The following is a 19,716-nucleotide window of genomic DNA, read 5'->3' on the forward strand; positions in this document are numbered from 1 at the left end:
CGCCTGTGTGGAGTTCGCATGTCCTCCCCGTGCCTGCGTGGGTTTTCTCCGGGCACTCCGGTTTCCTCCCACATCCCAAAAACATGCATCGATTGGAGACTCTAAATTGCCCGTAGGTGTGACTGTGAGTGCGAATGGTTGTTTGTTTGTATGTGCCCTGCGATTGGCCGGCAACCGGTTCAGGGTGGATGGATGGATGCAATTATTTTCCACCATCGTGGATTAAGTCTTCCATATCCTTTTGGGATTATCGCTCTTCGGGCGATTCATACTGTTTGACGAAGATCGAAATGCGTTGTCTTAAATAAAGCAATCATTGTCGTTTCATTGTCATTAATTGTCCGAGTGTTGCGCAATTGTCAAGCAATAGACTTTTACGGCGATCGAGACAGCGGAAATGGCAAAAGGCTTGAGGTGAGCTTTTGTTTTGAAAGGGCTGCCGGAAGTGACGCGTTTGTTTCTTGGCGTGAAATTCCTTAAGATGGGAGTTGTGCGTCTTTTGTTTGACGACGCAAAAGCCGTCGAAAGCTCGTCGCAAGGCCGCCAAAAGAAGCTAACAAGAGTCGTCATCGCTTGAAGCCCGAGCAAAGTGTGGTGGTTGTTTGTTTGTTTGTTTGAATAAATACAGTTGTTTTGCGTGGGAAAGTTGCAGTTGTTAAGTATGTGGCAAACCAAAGCACGACGGCGGGGGACCGAGTGGTAAGTAAGTCGGTCAACCAGTTGCTCCTCAACTGGACGACGCCAGCTCACTTTTGGGAGGCGCGAATGTCAAAAGACGACTGAAAACCATTTGGAGCTCACAACTAAAAACTTTCCAAAAACACAAACGAACTTTCTCCATGTAACTAGTCGTCCTGTTGGCTTTGAGCTGGCAGCATGGCGACCGAGTGACTTTGTGGTGTGCCTCACAACTCGCAGGTTCAGGCTGTTGGCTGTTGGCATGTTGGCCTGCTGCGCCTTGCACGTGCCCAAAACACGCTAGTTAGCATGTTAGCTTCACTCCAGATTTCAAATTGTCCTAAGGGGAAATTTGAGAACGTGAGTGGGAACGCTTGTTTGCGTTGTTTGTCAGCTGACCCTCATGAGGATAAACGCCAACGATTCTCGTCCTCGGGGCCCCCTGGGCGTCGCGTGGGGGTCTTACATTTCATGTTGTTCTTTTGAAGCGCCAACTTCCAAACGGGGACAAACATAGCAAACCAATGACGATGATTTTTGTTTTTTTTTGCTTGTTTTTATTTATTTATTTTTCCTCCCCATAACGAAAGGCAAATTGCAGTAACACAGGCCCTTTTTCCCTGATAAAAAAAAAATAAAAAAATACTGTATCCCTATTTTGGGGGAGAAGTAAATGGTTTTTTCCTCCAGAGTCGTCTTATTATTTTAGAGCAGGAAAGATGTAGTTTTCAAGAATACAATTCTATTTTTTTGAGCCCCCCCCAAATTTGAGAATCCTTGCTTTAGAAAAGCAATCTGTTGTTGGCGAGACATGCGGGTGCCCTTGAGCAAGGCTCAAAATGCATGCGCCGCTTTGTGTGTCATGTTTTGCGGTGAAGAAAAGATGCGGCGGCGCTGACGAGATGGAGGGCGGCGACAAGGAGCGACGCGGGCAGCGGGGACGTGACGAGGACAGGGACCGGGAGGAGCCGGCGCCGTCCCGGCCGGAGGGCTGCGATCGCTACGAGCCGGGCCTTCCCATCATGCACTGGGAGGCGCTGAGCCTTCGCATCGCCGAGCTGGAGAAGCAAGAGGAGGAGAAGAAGGATAAACTGGCGAAGGTTGGACGGCCCGCGAATTAGCCAAATTCCACCGCCGTGTGTTTCCCACTTGACATAGGACGTACCGATCAAATAAAAAACACTCCGAGGCATGTATTCTTTTTCCTCTCCAAAAGAAATGGCTAATGGTGACAGCAACTTACTGGGTAGCAGTCGAAGAAGTTGGTTCTAGTCCGGATGACTATTACATTGTACTGCCTCCCGGCGGCCGAGGCGGGCGCACCAGAAGGAGCAGCACACTGAATTGGATTGCAGCAATAAATCACAACTCACACGTTGAATGCTTTCCATGCTATCTAATGATGTGATTACTCTGTTTTTATCAAGTTCAGCGTGCCGCTTTGTGATTTTGCCGTTTTTGGCGGTCAGAGCGCGTCGGCGTCTCTGGAGCGCGGGCGAGCCCCCGTCGGCTGCGCGGGCGAGCGAGCGGACGGGAGGCGCGATAGTCGGGAGGACGGACGCCGACGCCACCGCTACCGGCGGGACCGCGAGGACCGGCGCGACCGCGACGACGACGGACACGTGTCGGCCCTCGGCTCGCGGTAGGCGAACGTAACCTTGGCCGAGTCGTTGGGGTGGCGCGTCTCCACCTGCTCTCTTTTTGTTGTCGTCGTCATTGGCGTGGTCCAGGATGCAGACACAGATGAACCTTCAGCTCTGCTTCATCAACAACAGCGAGAGTGACGACGAAGAGCAAGAAGATGACGAAGAGGAGGAAGAGCGAGACGACGCCGCCGCCGCCGCCGCCCGGGTACGCGCCGCCTGTGCTCCATATTCGTGTATGACGTGCAGTATAAGTGTGACATTTGTAACAGAAGAAGAAAAAATGCGTTGGTGTTAGTTTTCACGGAAAAGGCAAATTAAGCAATCGGACAAAATTCCAATGTGGCCAAAAATGTCCGGAGCATCTTGACAAAATGTCGTTTGGGACACTTAACGGTCAAGACGTTTAGGCTTTGAAAAAGATTACTTTCTAATACTTTTTTCTGAGAACAATTTGGACCTTTTGAGTTTCAAAAGGAAATTCAGCGGGCCAGGTCTTGACCGTTTTCATCAAAGGATATGAAAATGAGCCATATGTATCAATGTGATTTTTGCATCCCGGCAAAGAGGGTAGGCGTGGTCACGGGTCACGAGACGCCCGCGCCGGCGGACAAGTCTGAGAAAAACAAGTCGAGAGGCTTCCGGAACACTTGGAGGAAACTACGTGAGCGCCTGCGGGCGGCGGTGAGTGACCACAACGCTCGCTCGCTCGCTCTCCCTCGTTTTTTACGGGCGGCTCTTCCCCCTCAGAATCCCACCGGCTCGCACCCGCCGGTCCACGCCGGACGATTGGAGCGCAGCGACGTGCGCGAGTTGAGCCCGGGCGAGCTCCGAGCTCGACGTTCCTTCCTCACGCAGACCGTGCAAGGTAGGCGGGAAAAAGAATCTCCAAGAAATAGAATGATGACATTTTAAAACATTCAACAAAAAACTAAACAAAACAACAAAGCTTTCACATTTTCATTAACATTTGGTTATTATTAGTTAGTATTTGTTATTGCAAATGATAAAATATGAAATGATTGTAACTATAACATTTTCAGTTAATTTTATTGAATAATTGGTCTTTTTTTTTTTCTTCTTTTAAGTCAAATAGTTGAATGAACCATTTCAAATATACATATATAATATTCTTTCAAGAATTTGTTGATTTATTCGAAACGAATGGTGGTCAATGAGGCCGATTTGCATCAAAATAATAGACTTCGCTCCATGTATGTTTTATGAAACAGCTTTTCAGATATGCAACGTTTGTTTGTGTGTTTTTGAATCTTAGACAATAGACATCTTTGTTTGAAATGTTTAAAAAAAGTGCAGGCTCAGCACTTTCTTCGAAAGTTCAATGAAAACAAACCCAAATAGCTCCCTCAACTCGTACAAAATGGCGATGGAACTGAAATGTTAAACTTTCATTTGTCTTCGCTTTAAGTGCAAAGAAAGAAAAAGTAAATTGAAATAAATAAATGAATAGTTCCCCGAAGGTTCTAAAATGTATCGAAAAATATTTGACCGCTCGCGGGATTGATTAAAAAAAGAAGGAAAAAAAGTCTGCCCCCGATTTGCGTCGAAATGCCGAATATCGGCGCAGATATTCCTTCAGTAATTAAGAGTCACATGAATTGTGAAGAATCATATTTCAACGTGGAAGCAAAAATCTTCTTTTCTTTGAAAGTTTGTTGATTTTTTTTTGGGGCCTGATCTCGGAACGAGCAGAGCGCGCGTCCGTCGGGACGGCGGTGTTGACGGCCGCTTTTGTGTCCCCGCCTCAGAGCTCAGCTCGGATCTGGTGGCCGGGCTGCAGGTCCGGGACCGGCTGAGGACGGAGCAGGACGCCATGTTGCTGGAGCTTCAGGACCTCACCTCGCTCGGCATTGCGATCGGGACGACCTGACGAGTACGCCCGTCCTCGGACAGAACGACGAACGGGACTGACTTTTGCAATTTCAACACGTTTGTGTCTTTCACACCTGAAGAGGGAATTTTCAACAAGCTTTTTATATTCACAAGTACGACCACGTTTGTCTTAATAACGCGGTGGATGTCTTCCACCCGGAGACATTAGCCTAGCGTGAGCGCTAAGGCAACGATGACAAATGTGAGCGAGCGTCAACGTGGTCCGCTTGTTCAAATCCGTTTACGTGTACTCGACTCTTTTGTCGTCTTCTCCGAACAAAACCTTTGCACCTTTCGAATCCAGTCGGAATGTGTTTCACTGAAAGCAAAGGTCAACTGACTGGCGAGCCGTCCGGCTCGGATCGCGTCCCGCGTCCCGCTCCCCCGCGAGCCTCTGAAAACGGGTTAGTTAGTTGCTCGGTTCGGGTTATTGGGTTGCTTTTATTTGACTTTCGGTGAGACGGAAACTTTCCGATGCGTGAGGGACTCGGGCGGTGTCGAAGTCGTTCGAGTTCAAGGGTCACATTGGCCCCAATACGAGCTTAAGCGGGCCGGACCCGAACATTCGGGCCTTAAGAAGCTACGAATAACAACAATTACAAATTGTGTCCATTGTTTTGCTGCAAGTCATTACAAGTACATTTATCGATTATTATCTTGTTGCAAATCATTTCAACAATATTACGCAGCAAGTTTTCAGTTTGGAGATGTGCAACTTCAAAGTCAAAGTGCATCTGTATAGTGTATGTACTTTTTCTACAACGGAAGACGAAGAAATCAGTTTAAATTGAAATAAATTTCCGCATCCAGCCGCGAGTCTTGACAAGCTCGACCGACTCGTCACAGCGCACAAAGTCACGTGGGAACGATTCAGAAAGAGAGAAAGAGGGTCCCGTTGTCTTGTTGTCAAAATACATCGAAGTCGTGGCAGTCCATGAAGACAACAAAAAGCTTCCACCAAACCAAACTCGTTGGAACTGAAGCTGTTGGCTGACATTTTGCAATATTCAGCAACTTCAACTATTTCTGCAGTACTAGGTGTTCATTTTCACACAAACGGTGGACAGAATTCTTACCAGCAGTTGCTTTTCTTGAAAACTTGGTGTTCGCTCAGTTTCACACTTTGCGACAGTCATCCATCCCCACAGGCCGGATTGGACCCCCGACGGGCCGACTCTGGCCCGTGGGCCGTATGTCTGACACCCCGGTGTGTCAACTATCCTGCAAAAGGAGTTGAGCGGAGGCCGGGCTCTCTCTCTCTCTCTCTCTCGCTCTCGCACACAGGTGGTCGAGAGGGGAGGGGCTGCATCGCCATGGCAACCTGTGCAGAAGAAAAGAAGGAGACGGTGACTTCTTTCAACCTGTGAACACCTCGTCGTCCTCGTTGTTGTTTTTGGACTTTTGGATGACTTGCGGTCTTCTCGCGACGAGGCCGAGGTGTGGAGCGGCGCCGTACGGATTCGCCGTGGGCCGTGAGCCGCGTGTGCAGTGATGCAGGTATTTATGAGCCCCCCGCCCCCACCGCCACACTACACCAACAGCTGCACCAAAGTTTATTCATCAGACCTCCAGACAGGACTTGGTTGTCATCATCACATTGGACTAAAAGCTCGTTTGACTTGTTTTCCCTTTGCTGACCGCGTCGACCGGTTACCCAAAGTAACGTCGAGCGTGGCGCCGCCAGGACACCTTTTGCAGCCTGTAATAAATACAGTAAGAAGAGGATGTCCACGTCGTAGGTCACGCTAACGAGCCGCCGGTACGTAAAGCGAAAGCGTGTTCCGTTCGGGACGTCTCGGAAATGACGAAAGCTCGACGTGCCGTGATGCGCGGGCGAGCGTGGTTACTTATTGCTGAGTTAATGGGCTGAGAAGAACCTGAATCAGCAGCGGCGTGGCCTCGTACGCAGGAAGACAAACAGCCGTCGGGGTGGACAACAGGAGGTGAAAGGCGCTGTGCAAAGAGCTCAGTCAGCAGAGGAGACGAGAGGGCCGCGACCAGCAGCCGTGAGCTTGACCGACTCGTCGCTCGCCCGATTTGAAAATCGGATTTTTCCGGTGATATGCCGAGCGAGTCTTCATTTGTTATTAAAACAGTAAATGCTGTTCGCCGTCGGAGTGGCACAGAATGATGTCCTTGCGCGGTTTGTCCGCTCGCGGGAGCTCTTGACTCCATTCGGTCCGATCGGCACCTTTGCCGAGCCGATGCCGCGGTTGTCCGAGTTATCGCGCCAACATTTACGACGGCACGCTAACCGTACCCCTACGCGATGACTTGCAGGTGAGCGTCCCTTCGGCACGATGACGACGACGGCGGCGGCGGCGGTTCCTCTCGCGCCGCCCTTCGCCGTGGTGCCCGGCGGCGGCGGCGCCCTCCTCGACAACGGCAGCCTCTCGCGCGGCGCCCGGCCCCCGGCGGCGTTCTGCAGCATCGACGAGTCGTACAAGTACATCTTCCTGCCCGTCTGCTACTCGTTCACGTTCGTGTTCAGCCTGTCGCTGAACGCGGTGGTCCTGTACCGCTCGTTCCGCCGCACCAAGCGCTGGAACGCTTCGCTCATCTACATGGTCAACCTGGCCTCCACCGACTTCATGTACGGCCTTTCGCTGCCCTTCCTGGTGGCCAGCTACGTCATGCGCGACCGCTGGGTCTTCGGCGACTTCATGTGCCGCCTGGTGCGCTTCCTCTTCTACTTCAACCTGTACTGCTCCATCTTCTTCCTCACTTGCATCTCGGTGCACCGCTACTTGGGCATCTGCCACCCCATGCGGGTCATCACGCTGGAGAGCAAGAAAGCCGTCAAGTGCGCCTGCGTGCTGGTGTGGGCGGTGGTGTTTGCGCTCACCTGTCCCATCTTCCGCTTCGCGCAGACGGGACGGGCGTCCGACGGCGGCGGCGCGGACAACTGCCGGGACGACGCCGTCGACCGCGAGTTCTCCGACTACGTGCCGTACGGCGTGATCCTGCACCTGCTGGGCTTCTTCGTTCCCTTCTCCATCATCGCCTGGTGCTACTCGCACGTGGTGCTGACCATCTTCAAGACTCTGCGTTCGCGGCCCCGCGACGCCAGGGACCAGGCCGGCGTCTCCGTCTTCCCGGGCGCCGACTCGCCGTACGCCGGCCGCCGGCGCAAGTCCATCCGGACCATCGTCACCATCACGCTGCTCTTCGCGCTGTGCTTCTTCCCCTTCCACGTGACCAGGACCGTCTTCCTGCTCCTGAAGGTGAGCAAGGGCGTCCCGTGCCAAACCATGACCACCGTGTCCATGTGCTACAAGATCACGCGGCCCTTGGCGTCGTTCAACGCGTGGCTCAACGCCCTCCTCTACTTCCTCACCAAAGACAAGGGCGGATGCTGCCCGCCGCCCGGCGCCGGCGTGGCCGCGGGGCCTCTGCTGCCCCTGAGGATGATGGCGAAACGAGAGGACCACGGACGCCGGCACGGCAAAAGTCCCCTATTTACCTGACAGAAACTATGCGAAAAGACGTTCTCTTTTTTGAAACCATGAAAACGGACTCGGTTTCAATTCGATCTTCTACGAATCGAGAAAGAACGTCTTGCTGATGTTGAGTGATAACACGTCAATCATTCATGAGAATGGACAGTGAATGCCGCACATTGGCAAATTCTCCCAATTAAGGACCTTTAGGGATCCAGTCCAACTTTATTTGTTAAGCGCAGTGCACCAGACAGCAAAAAGTAACAGTGAGATGAAGAAATTCACATGAAACACAAAGGGAGGTAAATAACGGAAAAGAGACTGACCGTCATTAAAGGAGTCATCAAATCAACAGGAATTTGGAAAGAAAATGGATACGTCAACACCGGGTGTCACAGGCCAACAAAGAGTGATTTCAAAACAGGCGAAGAGGCTCGAGGACTGCGGGATGCGCCGTTCACGGCTTCGCTGCCGAGGGTCTGTGTCGAAACGAATTGACGTCGAGGCGTGTCGTTTTACAATGATTTGCTGCCAACTTGTGACCGGCCGTGCGGCAGGGCTCAGGCCCTGATCTCCGGCACGGGTACGAGTCGGGTCGGCGACGGCGCTACCTGGCGACTGTTTCTGGCGGCCTCTCGTGGGAGAGAGGCGGAGTGACGAGAAGAAAGCGGCTCGTCTTCGCTTTTAACGCAAATCATTGGAATCATCACAAAGGACAAACTGAAGTACGAGTTGAGTTGCTCGCTCGCTCGGTCGGGAGGCATATCGAGCGGAGTGTCACGCTGGCAAATTCAAACGTCAACCGTCCCGCTCTATCTCCCATCCTGCACCGCGGCCGCGAAAATCCGGAAGAGCGTGTTGAATATTACACAGAAAATACAAATCACACGAGCGGGTTTCCTCGCTTCCTAGAAGGCCGCGTTTAGTTGATCTTTGTTTTGTTTGGGGGGCGGGGCCGTTTTCAAATGTCACCGACAGCCCAACTGTCCGCTTCCATTTGGGCTTCTTTTCTTCTTTTCCCACCGGGGTCACCTCGTCCAAGGTAGGACTCGCGTTTCATCGGACTTATTTCGCTTGTCGAGTCGACGGCCCAAACCATTTCGAACCCGTATGGTGTGCAGAATGCCGCCAACTCAGACAGTCGGGGAAGGAAATGTGTCGCTCGTCAAGCGCTTGAATGAGTTGGAAGGTAAAGTCGTAGAAAACGGTGGCGACGCTGTGAACTCAACGCACTGGTCCCTGCATCGATTAAGGGCGTGTCGCGTGGTTTGCGGACGCCACGTTGTCTTTGTTACGGCGATTGGCTTTTTTGCTTTTGAAAGGCCTCTCCGCTCCCCGGTCACGTGACCGACGAATTGCCCCGCGCGGCCGACAAAAATAGTTGCTGCGCGTCATCTCGCCTGATTGGTCCCTTTTAGTCACATGCTGTGATGACGTACTCGGCGTGCCCCTCTGTTCTACATACCATTTACGCCACCGCCGCCTTCTCGATCGCTTTTGACGCATAATTAAACGTGTCATCGAGGTCCATTTGTTCTGTCGCGGTCGCCATTGTTGTTGCTTTGTTCCTTGTTACTGAAAGAAAAGTAAAAACGGCAGAAATGCAAAGGAAACTCCGCCCCAATACCAGCCGTAGCGACACCCCCGACTGGGAGGAGAACTGCAGCACGCTTACAAAAGCGCGCGAGTGTAAAGGCGAACTGCGCGAGGGACAGCCGCCATTAGCATTTCATATCTCTGCAGTGTCATTTCTCCATTTGTGTGCGGTGTTTCTGCCTTCTCAATATTTAAAAGCTAAACGTGACCGTCCGGCGTTCACGCCGTTGGATATCGACAACGTCGTTCTGACTGCAGTCCGAAAAGAGGAGTTGGAATTTTCATTCAAGATCTCCATGACGTCACGGTTGCCATTCATGTGCACGGGGTTCATCGTTCCACACCTTTGCTATCCGGCCGCCAATGTCCACGAGCAAGTCACGGATAAAAGTGCATTTTCAATACGGGGCATTGCTCACGGATATGTCTCAGTCCAGGTTGAGATATCTCTCATTTCATTCTGACTCGTCCAGTTCCAAGATAACTTGAATTCACCTCAAGTCAATTATCCACGGCTTAAATTGAGTTTGAACGGGGTGAAATGCTGATGTTGTAGGTGACTCGTCACCATTATGTTACAGAGGTCTTGAATGAAAATTCAATTCAATTATTCAAAATGTAATTATGAATCGTGAGAAAGGCGTCACGCGTGACTCATGTTTTGACAGGAAAAAAAGGATTGTTCTTCTCAGGGAGCTGTTTCCGATTTCCCGGAGAGCGTGCGGATGCTCACTTGTCCGCGGCTTCTGTCAAGTTGATCAAAAAGAAAAAGAGCGTATTGTCGTCCGTGTGTTTGAAGATGGCGAGGCAGGGTCACTCCAAACCCCGACGCGCTGCCAATTCTGCCGATTTTCCACGGTTGTGCGTTTCGAGGGTTTATAGCGGCATCGTCTCTCTGCGGTGCTGTGCGGTCACATCACACGTCTGCGTGTGCTTCATCTGAAAATGTCCAAATGGACGGCTCGAAAGTGCTCGTTCACTCACAAATGTGGAAAATGAGACAGAATGTTACATTTCAACATCCAACTCAAATGCTGTACGTTGAATAATAAAAGCTGACCGGCGGTCCACGTCTCTCTGGTCGTTGTGTTTTTGTGACAATGTGCGGGACGGCGCATCGTTTCCGGCGGAAGGCGTGGCTCCGACAGATTTACGTCAGCTTTGTTTATTGCACGTTTCACGGAGAAGGAATGGAAACGCCTGAAACCCGTTTTTCATTCAAACACGCCGACAACTTTCGGTCCCGAAAAGTCCAAATGAACTCATTCGTGCCATTTGAGAGAAGCTTATTGCAGTTGAAGCTGTCATTAAATGCACGCACGATTTGAAGTGGCCGACGACGTACGCAAGCAATACTTTCATCTTTTATTCCCAAATCAGCAGCCCTGGCAATCTTTTCCCACCACTTGTTGTGGAAAACCGTATGGCGTGTTATAAATAACGATCGCGAGACTCCTTTGGACAGTCAAATCAATCCGGTGCGATGCTATCCGGCGGGTATCGGACGGGGCCGCGCGCGCACCGCGTGACGACGTCAGCGTGACAGCAGAGGAAGGTCGCCGGAGTTCATGATGAGGCCGGAGTCCAAGTTCAACGCATCTGTAGACACACAAAGTTGAAGTCGTCGTCGCTGGCGACTTCATCGGCGTCCCCGACGAAAGAGTGGAGCACCTTGATCGAAGTTGAGCTTTTTGGACGGGCAAGCTCGAACCGGTCCCTCCATGTCCACCAGGTCGCTGTTGAGGGCGCTCAGGGTGACATCTGGACACACGTGCACGTTATTCGGTCGAGCGGGCCGTTTCCGAGAGCGCGTGTTGCGCTCAAACTCACCCGCGGCCTTCCGCTTCTTCGCGGCGGCACCGGGCGACGCGGCGGCGGCGGCCTTCTTGCTCTTCGGCGGGACGGCCTCGGACGAGCCGCTCCGAGCGTTGTCTTCGTGCTTCCGCTTGGCCGGGCTCTTGGCGTGAGTGCTGGTGGCGAGACGGCAAGCAAAGCGCTGGAACGGAGCCGCTGCCCGTCCTTCGTTCTTATTCGGCGACAACCAACCTGGCGGGGTTGGCATCTGCCACGGGGTGAAGCTGCATGGTGAGTTCTCCGAGTCGGCTGAAAGCGGCACCGGCCGCTGAAAAGATTTCGCCAACCTGCGTGCAAAAGAAACAACAAAACGAGCTTCCTGTTTTTTCCCAGAGCACACGAGGAGAGGTGAGCGCCGTTGCCATGGCTACCTCCGCTGTCATTCAACAACTCGCCGACACGAGTCATCTTACTTCGCAATGAACTGACGTCCATTAGATGTTTGCTTTCCGGTCAAGAAATAGGAGTATTGTACTGTCAAATAGAAAGACTGACTTACTTTGGTGGAAGCTGAAGTCATGTTTGGAAGGGCCTCGACGACGCTTCAGTAGCAGCTAATATGCTAACAACAATGGCGGCGAGCTCGGTGCCTGCGCGCGTTTGCCGGCGTTCGGTTGTGCTCTCGTGTCGCGCTCAGGAACGCTCCGGCAACCGGACCGACGGCCGCGTCGTCATTCGAACAGGACGCTTTTAGCTACGGCGAGTTGACTTTACAGCAGCCGTCGAGAAAACCAAGACAGCTGATGCCTTCGCCGCACCCCGTACTTACGGGATTCGCGTTCAGTAATGCGGCTTTTAGGTTGAGTGAAAAAGTCAACAAAACACAAGAGCGACGGCCACGGGGTGCATGCGGAATCTTGGCCAGCCTGTAGCTGGGAAATTCATCTCTAGTCGGTAGGCTTTCGCTTTGGCTGCCTGTTTTGCAGAATTCACTTGAACGCAACGTGCGGAGAGGCGACTCGTTGCTCACGTGGGCACGTGACGTCACTCACAACATGTGGCAAGCCAACACCGACTGACGTTCATTTGTAGTCCTTTATTGTCGCCTCATAGACACGTTTCCAGCGTGCGGTCACGTGACTCGGCGTCTCCAAGCCGGTGAGTGGGACCGCAGACATCGGATAGAACGTTCTTTATGATCTCTGTTGTGTTTATTTCTCTGTACTTTTTGTGTCGAGCCTCATTGGGAACTCCTGCACTGCCACGTCATCCAAGGCATCTCCCGAGCGACTACTTCGTTTTTGTACTGAAGTAATATCACATATATCCCCCAAAATATGTGAGCAGCTGTGGCTCAGTTGTTGGAGCGGGTCATCCGACGGTCGGCAGTTCGAATCTCGGCTCTTGGGCGAGGCACCTCAATTGCTTCCAGTGGGCCTGGCAGCAGCTCGTAGGAGTGCCGAAAGCGCTTTGGGCACCGTGATGGTGGAGATAAAGTGCTATATAAGTTTGCCCTTTTATTTGTTCGCGCTACATAATACATAATGACTCAATACAAAAACAAACGTGCCTGTAATTTAACACTTTGAACTTTTCTTTCCTTCTGCAAAACAAATTAAAAGTGAAACAACACAGAATCACTCCAAAACAAAACAAACAAAAAAACTAATCGGCATCCAGATAACTCTTCTTTCGTCTTTCGTGGAGAAATATTGAGAAACACCAAGTGCCTCTACTTCGAGACGCTGGTTCGGTTTCTTCAGCCGGAAACGATGTGCCCTGATTTGGAGCATCTTCTCTCAGGATGCTACAATTGCACATCCATCCATCCATCCGTTTTCTGAGACGCTTCTCCTCACGCGGGTCGCGGGCGTGCCGGAGCCTATCCCAGCTGGCAAATTAATATCCTATCCCAGCTGCCGGCCGATCGCAGGGCACATACAAACAAACAACCATTGGCACTCACAGTCACACCTACGGGCAATTTAGAGTCTCCAATCGATGCATGTTTTTGGGATGTGGGAGGAAACCGGAGTGCCCGGAGAAAAGCCACGCGGGCACGGGGGAGGACATGCAAACTCCAGGGATTGAACCCGGGTCCTCAGAACCGTGAGGCTGACGCTCTGACCGGTCGGCCACCGTGCCGCCACAATGCACGTTGTTAATCAAATTAAAATGTGTCCGGATTTGACACCTCGCTATTTTCCGAACCGGCGCTCGCGATCTCTCTCACCTCCCTCCCTCCTCTGTACTCTTGCCCTCCATTCACATATGAGGCGACCCGCCGTTCACGTCAAAAAGCCATTTCGTTCGTGACCGACACAACACGTGTGTCTATCGGCCTCGATCTCGGAGAGAACGGGAGCGCGAGTAGTTTTCAAACGCGTCCTTTGCGCGTGAAAGCAACCGGGTCGACCTTATGAGTCAGCATGCTTTGATGACAAAACGGAGTCGATGTCACGCTTCCGTGACAAAATGTGCTGATGTCATGCTTCTGATCTGCTTTGCGCAGCTCAGATCAAAGAGGCGAAAGAAAAGGTTTGTGATTGTCCACTGGAAATTGACACCGCGACCATCAAATACCAATACAAGGGTTGCAAAGATGGCGTCAAGTTTCAACAAAGCTCATTTGAGAAAAGTCGCCGAAAAGAACCAAATTTGTGACGGAGCTCTCCACCCGTCGCCATTCGGCATTTTCGACCTTCTCAACACACAGAAATGCCTCAAAAACTTCTTCGCCCAGCGGGGGATGTTTGGCGACTCTACGGCTAGTTCTGAAGTCAAGCAGGTAACACGCAAACGCGTACGTTGCTGTTGTAACATTTAGTTACAAGATTGTGATTTCCATTAGAATGGGACGTCAAGCCTAAAGGCCAAAGAGAGGGACGACAAGATCAACATCATCGTCAAGAGCATCGTTGAGAAGAGCATTGCAGACATCGCCAAGATGAGGCAGCTTATCGCCCTCTGGGATGCGGAGGAGCGCTCCACATCGCATTCTTACATCGACGAGTCGTCGTACGGCGTCGTCACCCAACAGAAAATTAAGCAATACCTGAGGGATTTCTTCTCGGAGCGCCTCACGTCTGCCGAGCATCCCAGAGATTTCCACGACGGCGCGGACCCTGGACGGGACTCTTATGCAGAGATGGCAAAGGAAGAAGACGCTGGCTCCTCTCTGTCTTCTCCCATTATTGGGAAGGCGATGACTATGATCAGCCATGTGATACAGCCTGTCGTTGACACCATCGACTCTGCCAGCAGAGTTACAAAAACTGTAGCCAATATGTTAGGGTGGAATGATGGAGACGACCGAGCAACGACGACGGCAGATCAGTCAGATGAAGGAGCACAGCAGAAGTCAGCTCAACAGGTCTCCGGTCTTTTGCCCTCTCCAGAGGAGACCGTGGCGGAAGGTTCATCTGCTTCTTCCGCCGCGGTCGGGATGGAAAAGACCATCACGCGTGACAAAACGGACAAGGAACATCCGGTTCAGACGTCGAGCCTTTCACCAGCAATGGACGAAGCTGTGGAGGTCAGTTCATCTGCTTCCTCTTCCCCCGCAAACACGCTCAGGAGTGCCAGGAAAGACGATAATCGTGTTCCCCCGGCGATGTTCGACGAGGCTGTCATGGAGGAACTCTGCAATTTGCAATATGAGATGCAGTTGACGCCCAGGCTCTCCCCCATATTGGAGGAGACTGGGGAGACAAATTCTTCTGCTTCCTCTTCAGTCATCCTGGAGAAGATGTGCTTCTTTGAGGCAGATTCCATCTCCGGCCTTGTCGTAGCTTCAGAGGCCACCGCTGCTCCGACTTCTACGTGCACCTTAGAGAAGACAAAGGCCATCCCAAGCAAGGTGCCTCCGCAACCGTATATCTTTGAGGAAGAGGAAGCGGAACAGAGGTTCACCACTGAGATGGCATTGACCCCTCGGGTTTCGCCATTCAGTGGCCAGAAGCCAAACGTGATGGGCGACAGCACAGATGAGAAAATGTCTCGTTCGGAATTCTCTGACGAAGAGGTCACAAAAGCTAGCTCCACGATTGAGGCTCGGTCCACCCCGAGACTTTTGCACACGTTAGATGGTGTCTCCCCAGTTCCCTCTCCTGTTACGTCTTCTCCCATCATTGAGAAGGCCAAAAATATCATAAGCCAAGTGATGCAGCCTGTTGTCGATACGATTGACTCTGCCAGCAAGGTTACAAAAACAGCCGGCAAATCTATTGCCAAAAAAGTGAGGTCCATGTGGAAATATCGCTCTGGCAGGAAGAAGGGCAAGAGGGGTAAAGGAAAGAGTGACAAAAAAGCTGAGCGAACCGCACGTCAAGATATTTTGGACAAAGAAGACGACGGCAATGAGGAGGAGGGGGTAGAGGAGGACAGGGTGGAGGACGAGGAAAACGAGGAGGAGGAGGAGGAGGAGGAGGAGGAGGATACGAACACTGCTGAGGTGGACTCAATCTCCCAGCTTTCAGGCGCATTAGATGACGCTGAGGTTGTCTGTTGCTCAGAGGTTCCTGCGGGCATCGTTGAGGACAACCACGTTGAGAAATCTGCAGACTGTCTTGGATGACGTGGCAGTGGAGGAGTTCTGTTTCTTTGAGGCAGAATCCTCTTCTGTCATTTCCACTCCATTTTTGGACCCCAGGATGACGGCATCGTGCGATCCCACCTCCTCCGCTTCAGCCGATCCCGAGCAGGCAAACTCTGAAAATGGTACTGCGGATATCTTAGAAGAACAACTGTCCTGCAATTCTATCGGCTTGTCGTCAATTCCAGAGAATCAACTGAGAATTGCAGAGACGGATGAAGAGCAGCCCAGTGAGATAAATCCACTCCAGTCCGAGGAGGACGGACCTGAGCACAACATCTACAGTATTTTTGAGAACATTTTCCGAGAGGAGTTTTCCAAAAAATTAGAAAATTCCCTCAGGCAGGGCCTCTGCGATGCAGTCCGTGTCTACGTTCCTGAAAGAAGCTCAACAGAATCCTTCGAGAGCACCGACATCTCGGGGGAGCAGGCTGACAATTGCACAAAACTGGACATCGATGCCTCCTCGGTGGGTCCGCAAGACTCTCTGGAGAGCGCCTCAACCTCACTCGCTTCTTTTACGAGCTACCAGTTGTTAGAAGACGGAATGAGCAGGAAGCATTTATCAGATGCCGACCTTAAAGGGATGCCACCTGAGGGATTCGATTCCAAGAGGAAGTCACTGTGGAAGAGGTGGAGAATGCGGCGGGGCAGGAAGGTTCTGCCAGGTCTTTTGGCGGGCCGTTTTACTCCCGGTGCCGCTGACGACGTGACCTCCGACGGCAAAGCCACAGAACCAGCCATCAAATCCATCTTGAAAAAAGTCACGTCAATTTGGAAGTAAGGCAAGACTTCCGGAGTTGTCGGCCACGAGAGGCTCAAGAACACTCGTTGAGTTGCAGGGAATGATCAAGACTCGACACCAGCACCACTTTGGAACTCTTCCTCGTGTATTATTAGATAGTGATTACTCATTTCTAAGGAGAGAGGGGAGACGACGATTACTACTACTGCTGCTGCTGCTGCTACTGCCACTAGTAGTCCTATTTATTTCTTTGCATAAAAGAAATGTGTGGCAAAGCAACATCGGTTTGTCAATGTGGATTTCAGAAATCATGCTTGTCAGTTTTTTTTCTTTTGGCGTACTGCGTCTGGTTGTGGTCGTCCCAGGTGCCACGTGATGGCCATTTGCACAAATGACTGACTGACATCGGGAAGGGCGGCCATGATCAATTCCACGGGAACGGCGTCCTCGTCTGTGGGTGGCGGCTGTCTCACGGTGCAAGTAGCGCACAGCAGTCATACGACAACAAACAACAATCGGTACCCGTACGTGGACCTCTCAACAACTACGCATGTGTGTGTACTGCTGCGTACCAGCCCAAAGTTAGAAGCGGCATGCTGGACTGTGCTGGTGAAAATGACGACTGCGAGCAAGGCGGAGAGTTCCTCTTTTCTGCGGAGCTCGGTCGGCAGGCCTGAAACACAGCCGATAATCTCAACATTCAAAGCCCCTTTCACACACTATTTCCAGAAAACGTGCGCATCACAGAAGTACCAGTCGGGCCAAAATGCATTGCGGTGTCGACAAGCTTCCCGCGAATCAGATCGACGTCAGCGTCTTTTGTGACAAGGTAAAATTCTCTTTCCGCTGCCCCCTTTCGCACAGCTACCAGCCCGTTCTGTAATCCCTCTGATAAGTACCTCAGAAGCTGGAATATTTGCGGGCTCACTTCAAGTCCCCATCCCATATCGCTACCTTTCACACAGATGGTCTTTGAAGGGCAGTGTGAAAAGGGCTCTAGTTTAATGCTACTCTAATACACTGGTGGTGCCATTTGTAGTCTGAGGGACTACAAGGCCCAAGAACGTGGGTGTGCTTGTGTGCATGTGTGACTGTGAGTGAGTTAGTGAGTAACTGGCCAAAGTTGGGGAGCTCCGCTAAGCCCACGTGTGTTATATCCCCGATCCGGGCTTGGACATCTTGGTCCGACGGGGAGTACGAGCTCACCATCTCTGAGACAAAACCTGGACTACAGCCGCCGCTGTTATCGTAGCGTAGCGAGCGCGAGCGCGGTGTGCGTGGCATCCCACAGCATCGGACCGTATTCTTGGTAGAAATAGTTTGGCAACTGAGAGACTCCTCGATCAGCGAAATCTAGGTAACGCCGGAGCGAGCGGTAGGTGAGAACTTTGTACTCTTTCTGAACCGCCACGAGCAGACCATCACCGCCTGTACAGACGACCTCCAAGCATCCTCCATTGTCGTCGTCCGTTTAGTAATGAATTTGCATGGACTGTATGGATTCACCTGTTTAAAGACGATGAGCTGCGTGCGCCGCCCCCTACAGTTGGTCTCCAGTGTGTAGCGGGGGCCACCAATAGAAAAGAGCAAATTACCAATAAATCTTCTCAGTTAACCCAAATGCTGTTTCATTCAATGTCTAATTCGATCTGCATTTGCATATTTCATCTTTCTGGTTAGTGACTTTACAAACAGGATGTGCAGCTGGGAGCTGTCTTCGTGTGGGACACAGAACACCTCCACCACCAGGTGAGTCCTGAGCAGGTGGGAGAGAACCTGGACCTCCGAGTGACGCGCCCACATATTTGCCAGCAGCCAGGCAGGAGCCTGGTCTTTGGGCAGGAAAATGGGCGTGTCCAAACCAGGGGTCTGCCCCAGCTGGGGATGTTATTGGAGTCGGGTATAATTTTGAAACTGAAATACGTCACAGGCTTCTCTCTTTTCCTTCATTATTTTCACGCGCAAGCGTGAGTGCTTCATACCCGAACGGCAATAGGCACGAGCCCTTGGTCTGGATGTTGGTGGAGGGGGCAAAGGGGCGCCGCAACGTATTGCGGTTGACCCTTAATTGTGTTGCGAGGAATCCCATCCATGATGGCATAATCGAAAAAAATAGATATTCCCTGCCCGGACAGAACAAACAAAGTGAATCGACCGAAAGACAACCATATCAGTTCCACAAACCGCAGATGGATGACACGTGGTGGTGACCTGGAGATCTATGTCCAAGTTGGTTCTCTCAGGGGAATGAGGCCTGGACCATGGAAGCCGTGACCAGAAAGTTCCCTGCTGCCTGCCCTCTTCCACATTCTGATCATTCTCGGGTTGGAGCCGTTCAAACAGGTGGTAACCGAAGAAGCAGTCTTCCTTCCCGTACGCCATGCGGTACTCTTTGGTCAAAGAATGAAAACATCCCTCATGAACTGTTTTATTTTCGCAGCACTTCCCTTCAGGATTCATCCGACTAGAGATGAGGCTTCGCAACTTCCAGAAGATCCGTTGGAAATCTTCCAGGTCGTGCCAGGTTTTCCTAAAACCGATGGCAGGTTTCTTCAGTGACAACTCTTAACAAGCTGAAGGGCCGGACGTACGCACGTATGCCTCACTTATTCTCTTCGCTGTTGCCTGATTGATCTTTACCTTGACCGCTCACGTGAATTGTAGAGACGACTCAGTCACGCCTCTTCTCGTTGGCAAAGCGGGCATCTTGCTGTAAATCCCCTTCCGTTTGCGCGTCGACGCATCGCGTTATGCCTCGAGCCCGAGTCAGCCATCTGTGGAAAAGAGAGCGCGCTTGGCGTGTGAATGTGGATCTGTGGGTAGTTTGTGGATAGTGCAGCATTTGAGGGACCTGCACGTCTTCTGTCTGTCCTCGAGATCTTTCTTTCTGTGGGCTCGCAGTAGAGCCGAGGAGTCGTCGTTTTGTGGCTTGGTTGAAAAGGTGAAGAAAGGCAAGTGGAGCTGGGAACAAAATAATCTGACGTCGCTCTCGGTGTGCGCTCCTTCTCGTATCTCCACCGTGACATCTCCTCCGGGGAATGTGAGCACTTGCTCTCCAGTTGGAGGTTCCAGCAGAACCAGTTGTCTTCCACCCAGTCCCTCTGCTTTTCCAGTCTGACCAGCAGCGTGTGGCCGACCACCTGGTAGCAATCCACCTGGTGGGTGCAACAGGTTCGTCTCTGTTGTGCGCTCTCCACACGGGTCCGGGCCGGGTTTGTCCAGTAGGGTGCCCTCACCCGCCCCCATCTCCCCCACCAGGGTCGCATACGTGTAGTTGTCGGTGCCCGTGTACTCGGATGTACCCGTCACCGTGATTCCACTGTATACTTCCAT

The 19,716-nt window shown here is 51.8% G+C and overlaps 5 protein-coding genes across 13 annotated transcripts; 3 read left to right on the forward strand and 2 right to left on the reverse strand.

The window, feature by feature from the left end:
- The first annotated feature begins 416 nt into the window (after positions 1 to 416).
- Positions 417 to 4,866, forward strand: si:dkey-6n21.12 (pre-mRNA-splicing factor 38B). Of its 3 annotated transcripts, XM_061668874.1 has the most exons (7): positions 420 to 699; positions 1,557 to 1,778; positions 2,148 to 2,320; positions 2,409 to 2,529; positions 2,889 to 3,005; positions 3,072 to 3,189; positions 4,091 to 4,866. In XM_061668874.1, exons 2-7 carry the CDS (start codon positions 1,581 to 1,583, stop codon positions 4,210 to 4,212), a joined length of 849 nt encoding a protein of 282 aa, XP_061524858.1. In that variant the 5' UTR covers positions 420 to 699; positions 1,557 to 1,580; the 3' UTR covers positions 4,213 to 4,866. The 3 variants fall into 3 exon arrangements, with proteins under 3 accessions (XP_061524857.1, XP_061524856.1, XP_061524858.1); XM_061668873.1 differs by having other exon boundaries at positions 417 to 1,778; positions 2,454 to 2,529; XM_061668872.1 differs by having other exon boundaries at positions 419 to 1,778.
- Positions 4,867 to 4,972: 106 nt separating this feature from the next.
- Positions 4,973 to 10,320, forward strand: si:dkey-6n21.13 (P2Y purinoceptor 3). 6 transcript variants are annotated; one of them, XM_061668871.1, is made up of 3 exons: positions 4,973 to 5,711; positions 5,875 to 7,438; positions 7,557 to 10,320. In XM_061668871.1, exons 2-3 carry the CDS (start codon positions 6,515 to 6,517, stop codon positions 7,617 to 7,619), a joined length of 987 nt encoding a protein of 328 aa, XP_061524855.1. In that variant the 5' UTR covers positions 4,973 to 5,711; positions 5,875 to 6,514; the 3' UTR covers positions 7,620 to 10,320. The 6 variants fall into 6 exon arrangements, with proteins under 6 accessions (XP_061524855.1, XP_061524852.1, XP_061524853.1 ...); XM_061668868.1 differs by having other exon boundaries at positions 5,875 to 6,271; positions 6,495 to 10,320; XM_061668869.1 differs by having other exon boundaries at positions 5,875 to 6,220; positions 6,495 to 10,320.
- zgc:92664 (uncharacterized protein LOC436695 homolog) lies at positions 8,606 to 12,061 on the reverse strand. Of its 2 annotated transcripts, XM_061668876.1 has the most exons (5): positions 11,604 to 12,061; positions 11,297 to 11,391; positions 11,081 to 11,220; positions 10,922 to 11,011; positions 8,606 to 10,849 (listed from the first exon to the last, which is right to left on the reverse strand). In XM_061668876.1, the coding sequence occupies exons 1-5, from the start codon at positions 11,622 to 11,624 to the stop codon at positions 10,785 to 10,787; spliced, it is 411 nt and encodes a 136-aa protein (XP_061524860.1). In that variant the 5' UTR covers positions 11,625 to 12,061; the 3' UTR covers positions 8,606 to 10,784. The 2 variants fall into 2 exon arrangements, with proteins under 2 accessions (XP_061524860.1, XP_061524859.1); XM_061668875.1 differs by having other exon boundaries at positions 11,297 to 12,061.
- A 125-nt stretch (positions 12,062 to 12,186) lies between these two features.
- On the forward strand, positions 12,187 to 15,620 carry LOC133398109 (FK506-binding protein 5-like). Its single transcript, XM_061669721.1, has 2 exons — positions 12,187 to 12,202; positions 12,283 to 15,620. The coding sequence occupies exon 2, from the start codon at positions 13,992 to 13,994 to the stop codon at positions 15,618 to 15,620; it is 1,629 nt and encodes a 542-aa protein (XP_061525705.1). The 5' UTR covers positions 12,187 to 12,202; positions 12,283 to 13,991.
- A 2,006-nt stretch (positions 15,621 to 17,626) lies between these two features.
- On the reverse strand, positions 17,627 to 19,716 carry alox12 (arachidonate 12-lipoxygenase). The gene is given in 12 exon segments (XM_061669723.1): positions 17,627 to 17,824; positions 17,890 to 18,032; positions 18,073 to 18,108; positions 18,111 to 18,261; positions 18,366 to 18,506; positions 18,681 to 18,722; positions 18,724 to 18,773; positions 18,849 to 18,947; positions 19,024 to 19,157; positions 19,235 to 19,427; positions 19,430 to 19,554; positions 19,586 to 19,716. Coding segments are annotated over 12 exon segments (1,443 nt in total).

The sequence above is a fragment of the Phycodurus eques genome, chromosome 23, assembly GCF_024500275.1.
Source record: "Phycodurus eques isolate BA_2022a chromosome 23, UOR_Pequ_1.1, whole genome shotgun sequence".
Classification (NCBI taxonomy): Eukaryota; Metazoa; Chordata; class Actinopteri; order Syngnathiformes; family Syngnathidae; genus Phycodurus; species Phycodurus eques.

Coding starts and splice junctions, on each gene's coding strand:
- si:dkey-6n21.12 (XM_061668872.1), top strand. CDS start 1,518: ATGCATGCGCCGCTTTGTGTGTCATGTTTTGCGGTGAAGAAAAGATGC. Junction 3,006..3,071: donor GTGAGCGCCTGCGGGCGGCG/GTGAGTGACCAC, acceptor CTTCCCCCTCAG/AATCCCACCGGCTCGCACCC. Junction 3,190..4,090: donor CCTCACGCAGACCGTGCAAG/GTAGGCGGGAAA, acceptor TCCCCGCCTCAG/AGCTCAGCTCGGATCTGGTG.
- si:dkey-6n21.13 (XM_061668868.1), top strand. CDS start 6,515: ATGACGACGACGGCGGCGGCGGCGGTTCCTCTCGCGCCGCCCTTCGCC.
- zgc:92664 (XM_061668875.1), bottom strand. CDS start 11,487: ATGACAGCGGAGGTAGCCATGGCAACGGCGCTCACCTCTCCTCGTGTG. Junction 11,221..11,296: donor GCAGATGCCAACCCCGCCAG/GTTGGTTGTCGC, acceptor TCTCGCCACCAG/CACTCACGCCAAGAGCCCGG. Junction 11,012..11,080: donor GAAGAAGCGGAAGGCCGCGG/GTGAGTTTGAGC, acceptor ACGTGTGTCCAG/ATGTCACCCTGAGCGCCCTC.
- LOC133398109 (XM_061669721.1), top strand. CDS start 13,992: ATGAGGCAGCTTATCGCCCTCTGGGATGCGGAGGAGCGCTCCACATCG.